Source organism: Acromyrmex echinatior, chromosome 15 (genome assembly GCF_024713525.1).
Source record: "Acromyrmex echinatior isolate Ae372 chromosome 15, ASM2471352v2, whole genome shotgun sequence".
Lineage (NCBI taxonomy): Eukaryota > Metazoa > Arthropoda > Insecta > Hymenoptera > Formicidae > Acromyrmex > Acromyrmex echinatior.
Window position 1 is genome coordinate 3,261,704 of NC_141866.1, and position 11,471 is coordinate 3,273,174.

The 11,471-nt window shown below is 41.4% G+C and overlaps 1 protein-coding gene across 24 annotated transcripts in view; it reads left to right on the plus strand.

Moving 5' to 3' along the window:
* LOC105149352 (adenosine receptor A3) overlaps positions 1-11,471 on the plus strand; it is a 457,094-nt gene that overhangs the window by 141,339 nt on the left and 304,284 nt on the right. For all 24 annotated transcript variants that reach the window (XR_015547608.1, XR_015547611.1, XR_015547610.1 and 21 more), the window contains 2 exons: positions 139-395; positions 6,933-7,149. Coding sequence is in view for 20 of the 24 variants with exons in the window: in XM_087414053.1 (XP_087270179.1) it covers positions 146-395; positions 6,933-7,149 (467 nt within the window). In the remaining 4 variants the exon portion in view is untranslated. The remainder of the gene's footprint in view (positions 1-138; positions 396-6,932; positions 7,150-11,471) is intronic.

Here is an 11,471-nt window from a genome sequence, read left to right on the forward strand (position 1 = left end):
AATTACAATTGTTATTGAAATTTGATCTTAATTTCTTTTTATTTGAGGATATGAAATAACGTAATTAGCAGGTTCATTTATTATCACTGTATTAAAACGTAAAACCATTTTATAAGTAACGATATATATATTTTTCAGTTTCAGAATGAATACGACGGTGATCTACAACGGTGCAAGCACCATGGATAACATCATCGGTTTTGAATTTGAAAGATACAGCAAGGCGATGAATATCAATATGAATAGCGACAGTGACGTTTCGCCAGTGACTTTATCATCGGCCTGGTCCAGAGTGGCCCGACTTTTGCTGCTGGCCTCCCTCGCCGTAGGCGGGAGCGTGGGTAATGTCTTCATGATATCCGCCGTCGTAGTGGAGGATCAGCTGAACAAGCGAGGTACGCCCGCAAATCTGTTTTTACGATTGCAAATAAAAATGAACGTAGAAAAGCGAACGTAGAATTCGCTTGCAAAGGCGGAGAGAATCGTTTTCGCTGTATATATAAATTTGAGGTGGAGAATTAAAATAGTAAAGGCGACATTAGGAAGAATTGAAAGAGCCGCGAGAGAGGGAGGGTGGGAGGCAGTGGTGTACCTGAAAGAGAATGCTCTCATCGACAAATGCAACGACAAAAGTTTTTACTCTATAGAAGTATATCCGACTAAAAGCCATCCAGGGGGTCGTACATTTCCGACGTGCCTCGCGACAACGTTCTTTCGTATATATCGGTACGGTAAGATCTCTTATCTTTTTCTTTTTTTTTTTTTGCGTCTCCACGGACAAAAGCGTCCTCCGTCTGTATCCGGCTGAGGAAGGACATAACAGTAAAGAACGTCGTCGGCACAATCTGTAGGAAAGATGGGATCTTCAACGTGCCATTATACCTGCGGCAATGACGAGATCGATTTTTCGTATTATTTGCAAACCTCTATTGTAATTCTCTCATCTTTATAGATACACTGGCGCGATAATAAATAATCCCTGGACACTATCGTGCATCGTTGTCTCCGTACTGGCTCGTACTCAGACCGACCTGAGATAATTATTATTTGCACGCGAGCACTCCACATGGAGCGTAATAACAATGACATTGTAGAATGGTATACAAAGCAATGGGGATGGAAACGTAATTACATTGCCGGCTAAGTATGGCTAAAGTATATCGTTCTTTCTCCTTTGTCTCCTTATTTTTATATTCAATTTAAATCCACGAGTTTAATTTGTTTGGAGAAATACGGATGCTTGAAAATGAAGTGTCTATATGAATTATCCCCGAACTTTTGACCTAAAAAAAATTTAGTGATAAATTTGTTGATAAATTTAAAGGAATTAAATTTTAGATAAAATTGTAAAAGGTGTAACAATTCGTACATTTTTAATATCAACATTAAATATCTTGATAATATTAAATTTCAAATATGAAGATTATAATGTTTATAACGAATATTTTTTTTTTTCTAAGATTTTGTTGATTGTAACTTTTACTTTTATAATATATTGTGTTATATTTTATTTATATATTTGTAAAAATTTGTATAGTTCTTGCTTTATATTTAAAATGATTTTTATCATACGTATATATCTGTATATTGCATACAGCTTCCTGAGGAGATTTAGTCCCAGAGCAGCAAATCAATTTTACATTACTGTACTTTCTCTCTTTTTAAATGACTTTTTTCCTTTTCTCTCTTATTTCTCCTTTTCTTTTTTCTTCTCCTCAGCACTTTAATTTGCCGAGTTTCTCGGTTTTATAACTGTGTGCCGTCATACGCTGGCCATCCTCGTAATTCTTATTGAAACGACCTGAACCATTTTTTTTACCGCTATTTTATTCTGCATGAATCTCGATAGTAGCGCAAATAATACACCCGCTTTCGTTCGTTCGTTCGGAGCTATTCACTGAGAAAATCTCGTTCCGTTTTTCTCGTTTTCTCAGCTATAAAGTTCTCAGCTCGCCGCGATACGGTCGTCTTTCGAGTTGCGATGACAGCAAGAAACTTGAGTCATTATTATCGCGATAACGAGGATTAACCTCCGGATTATCCACGATTTTACAATGATTTCGACGTATTCAAATTTGACATGATAAATGCAAATGTTTTCTGGAAGACGATATTTTTCTTCATGACCATTTTTCCGTCGAATATGTGCGTTTCAAGTAGGACATAAAATCCATGGCCACACAAATGAGGATATATGAATTCTTAATACGCAGCGATGATGGAGGTGCTTGTGTGCTTTAATGGATCGTGTTTGAATGTTAAACGCGAGTCTGTGTAAGCGATTGTTGTCTTTGATATCATTCGCTATTATTTTTTTGCCTATTTTCTGCCTAGCCATATTTTTTATATTCCCTTATATTAAAAAAAAAAAACAAAAAAAAACGTAACGATACGAGTTATAATTTAAGTTCCTTTTTTTCTTACGAGAATATTTATTTCTTGTCTATATCTCGTTCACTTTTATTAAAAGCGAATATTAATGGAAGTATAACATTTTAATGTAATTCTTTTGTATGATATAACATCATCCTTCATTATTTGGTTTTGAACTTTTAATTTATAATAATGTAATACTTTTTCATTTAATAATAGTATGTGCTAAGTATCTATGCAGTTTCTTCGTACCGGTATTTTATGGAAAAGCATATACCTCTCTTTGAGACTAAAAAGACTTGCGGATTATAAAAGGACTTGATTAAGAAAAATATCTATTACGAGAAATTTTCCTCGAGTTAATGTAAATTTATGCGAATGATTAATAACATATAATAGAAAAGTTTGATACAGGTGGAACATTGCAGATGAGATATCGAATAAAGCTTGTAACGAGATTGAAGTTTTAATGTGCCGATCGCGCGCGCAATTTCGAACTTCACGATCGCTCCCTTTCCAATAAATACGTCCGAACGTGACGCGACGGCAACTGGCCTGTCTGTAGCCGGAAATCCGGTCCTAACACGCGATTGCTCCTTTTTCCTCGCGTCGGCAGGACTGCATGCTGGAGTAACGTCTCCAGTGTGTGCGGTACGGTATGCGCGCGACGTATATACGAGAAGGAAGGAGAGTAAGAGACAGAGAGAAAGGATAGGGGAATGCTCGTGGATGTCCGTTCGTGCCTGACGTAAACCCCATTTCTACTGCGGACGTGAAGTGTCGGACGGACTTGGGCTTCGTTTGCGTGAACTCTGCCGGCGCGCGGCGAGAACTCGGGAGAAACAAAAAGCCGACACCGCAGCGGATCCGCGATGCTCGGTAACCCGATGGCGCCGTAATGGATTGCGCAGTCGTGGGGTCGCTATAAGGGTGTACACGGATGAGCGAGTCAATTTCGCGGCGCGTAGCCGCACGAGCGGGCCTGGTTGCCGTATAACTCTGCTCGTCCTGTATCTAATGCCGCAACGAGAGAGCGCCGTTCCATATCTTCCTCTCCTTCTCCTACTTTCCCTCTCTCGATTCTCCACGCTCTTGTCCCATCTCGTCTCGTCTGGATGCTCCCCTTGGAAACTCCGATCACGGAGCTAGGCGGCGGCCGAACGCGGTGAATCCCCGCCGGTAATGCGAATACTTCGAGTACTCCGCGGTGCGGTTGGCGAATAGTTCGGTTCGGCGCTCATGAAACGAGGCTCGGTGAGAAGAGATAGAGATAGAAAGAGAGAATGAGAGAGAGAGAGAGAGAGAGAGAAAGCGCGAACGACGGGCTGACTCGGTAAATCGATTAAAACAAATTCTGATCAGCGCGGATTCATTCAGTACGTAGAAGAATACCCCTGGTGAGAGGGGAAGGGTGCACGTTCCCATGACGATGCTGCGGCACTGCGGCTAGACAGGGGACCCGGATGAGAGATGGAGATATAGAGAAGGGAGATAGAGAGAATCAATTTCGAAGTGACGCCACGAGCGCTGATGCGGGATAATTTATTCCACGCATCAACCGCTGAATCGATCGGATCTCGTCACACCGAAACGTACCTCCGGAAAATGCGATCGGCGAATGCGGGCGGCGCGAATGCGACTACTGCAGGGCTTAATTTGTCGATACCTGAAGAGAGCGGATCTCTCGATCCCCCATCTCTCTCTGTCTCTCTCTCTCTTTCTCTGGGTTTTTCGCCTACCTACCCGAGATGCGAGAGCCCGCGATATTTCATCCTATTAACCAGGACGAGAGGCGATGGCGAAAGGCAGCAGCAGCAGCGCCTTCCCTCGCCGAAGCGCGGACGGTGCAATTTGTCGCGTAATCATTTTTATCGCGGTGTAATATCCTCGCCAAAGGCGCGAACACGTTTGCGGCCGTGCAGAGTCGTTGGCGTGTTGGTGCCACTACGTTTCGCGCTTTCCGAAAAGCGACAGGTCCGAGGTCGCCCTCGGTAAAAATGTCGCCTCAGCTTTGCAGCGAGAGTGTCGTCTATGAGTAGGTATAACGTCGCGATGTAATTTACTTTATCTGCTGGAGCACATTTTCAGATATTTTTAATGCTACGGCTCCAAAATTATTAATTCTTTTAGATATATGTTGCACATATACGTTAACATTGCATAGTAAAAGCAAATAGAAGTTTTTAATAAATTATGAATATAGTTTTATATATTGCAAGTATAAGTAAAAACATATAATATGCTATAATTATATCATACCGCTTTAACGAAAAGTGTACCAAGTACTTTAGTGCGAGATAGCGATAAGACGTCGAGAAAAAGTTGAAATTATAGGTGTAGGTTGCAACTTACAACGCGCCATTTTGTAATTTATAGGTGTTGATGACTTCTTAAAAGTGGTTTCGCCGCTCAATTAAGTTGCACGGTTAAAGTCGTAATGCTCGATACTTATGACAATGTACATGTTTTTTTTTTGTAAAATGCAATTTGAATACTTGATAACCCTCTGCGTCGTTTCACGTCGGCGCGGGGCATTATCCCATTGTGCGCGGTATCTATTTACATAAGGAAACCATAGTAAATGAAAATTTATCTTATAAGGGTGAGTGAAGTCAGACAATAACAACGAGCACGGTAGAATGCGGGCTACAAGGAAGTGTATAATTATAATAATTATTTCTCGCACGTGCGCATGAATATGTATGCGACATGGCGATCGACTAATGAAAACCTGGTCTCATTCTCGGCGCCCGTAGTATTGCAACTAACATCGGTCTTCTCCTTCGTGGATGGATCATTAAATCTGATAAGAAAGCTCGATGCTCTAGTGGGCACACTTGAAAAAAAAATCTTATTATTACGCATTTTATTACTCATAGAGCGTAGTGCGAGCGAGCGTAATGGCATACGTTCGTTCTCTCTCGTACAGAAGCGCGCAATCTTATTATAGTGTTATACTCCCCTAAGGACGTGACGACGTACAGATATTATTTCCTTTTCTCCGTGTCTTCGTCGGGTATTGATCTCGGGGAAATCCCCGAGAATCGAGAGAATACATCGTGTCGCGAGAGGGGCAATGCGAAGTAATGCGGATATTACGCCCTTTTCTTTCTGTGACTTTCTACAATTTTTTGATATTTGGCTTTCGTAGAGCCAGGCTCTACGTATGAACTTATGAAACGCTATAATCGTTGACTCGTAATATCAGCTGCAGCGGCACCGTGGCCTTATCCTCGTTGTCGTCGTCGTCGTGATCGTCGTCGTCGTCGTCGTCGTCGTGGTCGTCATCGTCGTCATCGTCGTCGTTGCCGCCATCTGAGTAAAGTTTTACAGCCGGCGTGATTGTTCGTTTCGACCGACATCGTTTTGCAATTACTATGGCTTTTACGATTTGCCCGAGCAGAAGCTACGACCTCTGATATTATGCCCCTGTGGGCGTGCGTTGATTAAAGGTTGGAGATTGGCCGGCCGCGGCCGGTCTCTCCGAGTTTTCTCTTCAGCGGCGAAAATCAAGCGCCTCCGCGCTGCACGTTAGTACAGCTCAAAAAATGCAAAAAATTTGAAGATGATAGTCCGCGTAATATAATAGTTTGGCACAAGAATACCCGGTCGAAGGCTGGCACTTCTGCCAACGGAAGAGGAAAAGGGGATGTCTGAGACGTTCTTGGCAGTACAGGCCAAGTCCTGGCGTTGTGCGCGATAGATCGGTACGTGTCCAACATGGTTATCCCGTGAATTTATATCACTGTCCGAAATCCCACTTCGCGTGCCGTGGCGAAACGCGAGCGATCGATCGGAAAAGACGAGGTCTAACCCACTGGATTACATTTCGGACGGTAAATTGTAACTATACTGAATTGCGACAAAGCGATCTGTCCGTATCGGAGCTATAGGAATAGTAAAAGAAAAAAAAACGTATAAAACCTCTAATTTACATATATCAGCATAATCGACTACCCGATCCTTCCACTCACCTGCGATGTTAAAATTGAAATTACAACTGATGATGATTGTATGTACAGAGTTCCTTTAAATTTATAACTTGCGCACTTCTTTTGTCGATAAAAAATATTATAATATTTTATTACTTATATTAAATTATTTTATTATTTTATTTTGATTATACTGCGCCATTATTTTTGTAAATTAAGTTTAAATTATTACCTTCCTGTTAACGTGATAAAAATCGACTTATCTAACAAGAAATAGCAATAAAAATTATCTAAATGAACCGATGTGAAAAGTTTTGAAAGAGTACGGATTTCGTATGAAGAAAGCGGATGTAAGCTCGCTACATATTGATTTTGGTAAGTTTTCCAGAATTAAGTTTCCGCTTGGAAAATAGACGATTCGTGTATTAATTTAGATATCGTTTCGAGCAATTTTGAGATTTTCGCGCTATATAGGAACATTACTCGAGGAACATCTGCCACTATCGTGCCCACAATGTAATTCAAACGCAAAAAGTGCGGAACGCCTGCTCTCTCGAGTGTTTCCAGATCGCAAGAACTGTTAGAAGCTAATTACTTTAATGAGTTTCACGCGGGTTCTTTTTCCAGGAAACGCATTCCTCGTGAACGTGGCGCTGGCGGATTTGCTGGTGACTGGTCTGGTAATACCGGTCTCGGTGATCGTAATCCTGGCGGGTTACGCGGAGTCCCTGGGTGCTTGCCGATTCGAGTGGACCCTCGAGGCTCTTTGCTTCCTGGTGACCGTACTAACGTTGGCCACAATCGCCGCCGAAAATTACGCACGTCTGTGTCTGCCCGCCGAAAGGTACAGTGAAAATGGAGAGAAACCCGCGTAAAAGGGGTGTTTCCGCAATTTAACGCGTCGACTGCCACGTGACATCATGGTCGCGTTTCATTCTCTCGTCTATTTTATCTCAGGGATCCTTTTGTAACTTCGTGATATTCAAGCGTGGTATGTACATCACACGAAATTGAGAAGTTCCCTGGAAGAACAACAGTAGTTAGGGGATTGTTCTATTGTTTGGTATTTCTGTTTGTTCATACTGTTGATTTACATTCAGTCGAAGTATTTTCAATTCCAAATACTCTTTTCACAAATTTTTCAATATAAAATATATAATATATTTACATAATATTGTACACTTTTAGTAAAGATTAGGATAATAAAAACAAAAAAAAATTTTTGTGTATTTAAATGTTCTGGATTCTTTCAATATGTATGTTTTACGCAAAAAATCATTTAAGTTAATCTAAAACTGAAATTTTAGGTAATGATTATTACTATACTTCGTTTTTCAATTCAAGTTGTTTTTTGGAGTAACTTCTCAATTGCGTGTAGAAAAAGATTAAATTATTAGTTACATTATGTAAATTATTAAGTGTAGTATATTATATATTTAATTATAAAGTTATATATATAGTGCAATAATAACACACGCAAAAGATTACATTGATGATCAGATATAATTCATTGTATCATTATCACCTAAAGGATAACAGAAATTTATATTGTATTATTTATGCTGCATTAAATTTATATTCCGCAATATTATTAGAATATTTTTGTGCTAAAACAGTCAACGCGTTAAATATGACGCCTCAGTTTAATGACATCATGATTTTATGGCATTGAGGGCGAAATGCAGAATATCGCTTTCATAATGCGATGGTTACCCAATATTTTATATATTTATGGCTTTTCCGGACAATACGATTACAGTGCTGTGGTGCGAAAACGCAATTCTAAAGTAATGACACACATTGTGTCTGGCTCGGCACTATTTATATGCAAAACTCCAACTTTCTATGCAAATTCATTTGCTGCGACATTTCCATTTGCGCATAGACACAGTTCCGGATTAAAATGTTTCCTAGTTAGCTTTCATGGTGCAGGCTGAACACGTAATAATGCAATTCGTCCTCCAATCAGCTAAACATTACATTAATCCATATTATTATCATTCAGAAACTCCCGCACATTACGACAATTTGTACCATTTAAAAGATGCAAAAATGCTTTCTCTTTCCGCGGAATATTCGATCAATGCACAAATGCACATACATCTACCCTGTGTGATACCGATTACCCTCGAAAAATGCAGCACTGCAAAAACGATGCATCGGTAGGTCGGGAAGCGCGGAAGATTGATCAGGTTATTGCGAAAATAGTAGAAAATGGTGCTGACCTTTCGTCTGACCGTCGAAATGGCGCGAATCCAACTCTGGACATGAACGGTGACCCGGTGCCCGATCAATATTACAACCCTGTAACTGCCACCGCTCGGGGAGACGAGTCCGCTATTACCGTTATCGCGTCGTCTCATCCGGAATACTTTTTTTTTTTTATTCTTCATCGGGAGACGTCGGGCAGACCCGCTCGCGCCTGTGCGTCGACGGATGATGGGTGAAAGAGATGACGAAACGCGTTGTCAGCGACGGAAACAGAGGGAAGCGAGAGAGAAAGAGAGGAGGAGGAGGGGGAGAGAGAGAGAAGGGCCCATCCGCCATCGAATTAAGTGCCGGCTTCGGCGATCGAAAAGATATAGCACACGTGACCGTTGGCGCGATCAATAGCCGCTACATTCCTGCGATTGTCGGCGCTTTTTTGCTACCGTTCGCCACCACGCGCCACTTCTTTTCCCCCTCCCCCGTCACGTCGGGGAAGAGGACCCTTCAAAGCGTCGCCTTTAACCCATACGCTTTGTTTACGAGATGGTGTTTGTCGGATACTAATTGAGCGGTCCGTTTCCGGAACGACGCGACACACAGGCACGTCCGTTCTTGCCCATGGCCGCTTTCCGTCACTCGCTCGGTGGGATGAACGGCCGAACTGATGTACGCGGTGTAATCGTTAACAAAGTTTGTTATTTGTCCCGTAGGGTGGCATGAAAAATGGATCGAACCCCGGGGTGTCTCGATTTGTTGGACCGCCGCAAAAACTAACAAACTCTCGCTCGCGCAAAGGCTGGGCAAAAAGGGTTTCTCTTTGGTTCGGTAAAAACTGAGGGGACGGGTTTTTTAACGCGAATTTTATCGGCTGGCTGCGGTTTTCGATAACTAGATAAAGAACTTCACAGTGTGACGCTTGTCGGTTAATCAAACCGAACCTGTTTGATATATAATCTAAAAATATGGTATTAGTTTTGTTTTGTTTTACAATGATATATTGGCGAAAATTTTTATTGGCAGTCGAATAATCCATTAAAAAATTGAACTTTCTACCATTTATAGATCGTCGATTTGTCTCTTTTAATATGTCGTCGATAAAACTTAAGAGTCGCATTCAAGTCTGTTTGAGGGGCATTGAATAGATAAAAGGCTGATACAATAAATTTTATCCTATACGGTATCAGAGCCAATATGTGAAGATGAAGTAAAATCCATTTATGGTTAGCACGTAAACAAGCTTCCGAACTTCATCAAACTGCCGCGACTACCGACTAACAATTTGCCTTAATAAACACTTGCATTATCCTGTGCAGCAGGAGATTGTCTCCATTTCCATGTAAATAATTCACTTCGATCAAAGGCGAGGCTATCTGGTTCTTGCAGGCGGGTCTTCATTTGGCGCGGTCGTAGTAACATATATACCAAAACCTGTGCTTGTAAAGCTCTTTGGTCCCCGGTGGCCTTACTGCCGTTCGCGACAATAGCGGCCGAAAATTACGCCCGCTTGTGTTAAGTGTTTGCCAGCCGAAAGATAAAGCGAATGCACCGGTGATTCCAGCAATCGATACCACGTCCCTGCAATTCCCCACGCATACATTCTTGTTTCTGCCTCGGGGACGTTTTTTTCGTAACAACTCTCTATTTCCATTAACGATTATCGAAAAATTTATGTAACCATGCCTAGAAAAACACATGTGCTTCCCTCTATTTCTAACAATTTTTTTTGCGGCAATATTGCGGCGATTTTTTTTCAGTAGTAACCATCGAAACAATCGATATCATAATTTTTAAGAAAACATGCTATTATTCTGTATATCTAAATTTGATATCTTCACTAGTGTTTCTAAGGCAACACCCTAAATACAGTAATATAGGCAAGCCGGGTCATCGTTCGGATCGAAGGTCGGAGTTCCGGTGGGGACAATAAAGGGAAGAAAATTATGACTATGCCTGTTTACTCATAAAAAGATTAAAGATTACACATAGAGAGATCAATAACTAGCACTCCTTAAAATTATATGCTTCTATTCGCATATCTTTACTTTATTTGTGAAATTAATATTTCCTTTCCATAAGTATGCTTTTTCGTGAGCGCATGACTATTTCAGGCTAATGTATCCTATTACAGGCAGATAACATCATTAGAGACCTGGAAAGATAATGTCATAATACATGCCTGGATATATCGTATTGCTTGTAGCCTTTGCATGAAAATACCTCCCGATGGTTAACATCGTTGGATGAATATGGATAATGTAAACACAGTGAATGAGGTAGAAATCAAATTACTGTTATCAGTTTAAACCATCGCGTATAATGCGTATGGCGACCACTGCTTGGAACTTCGAGTTTGACGTTGAAGTGCTTCCACGGTTCTCTATCAGCGTCACGATCGAGTTCGTAATTTCGCATTCCGGGCGACGTTCTCTTTAGCTTGAATTGCCGGAATTCGTAACCGATAGCAGACGATCTCGGGGGAGAGACGACGATGACGACGACGACGACGACGACGACGACGACGACGACGACGACGACGACGACGACGACTACTGCTTTTCATACGCGGAAAGTTTCGCGACAATACGGCGTTACGGGAAGTATTTTAACCAGTCGCGTCAGAAGAATCACGACGAACACGTGGACTCGAAGAAGTTTCCTCGCATTGTAAACGAGAAATCGTCCGCCAGCACCGCTAACTCCGTAACTACCGACTCGTTTTTCAAGTCCCTCGTTAATCCACAGACTAGTACGACCAACTCCGTAATTGCAGTCGCAGTGTATCACCGAGGGAAATATTTTCTTTAATTGAATACGCTGTATAAGAAAGCCGGGACTTAAACAAGCTCGTGATGCAATTAAGGGGGAAATATCCATCCGACGAGACAACGTATTATCTCCTGTTATCTTTAGAGTTATTCCTGAATGTATTCTAAGTTGCAACAGCAAGCTGAATTAATG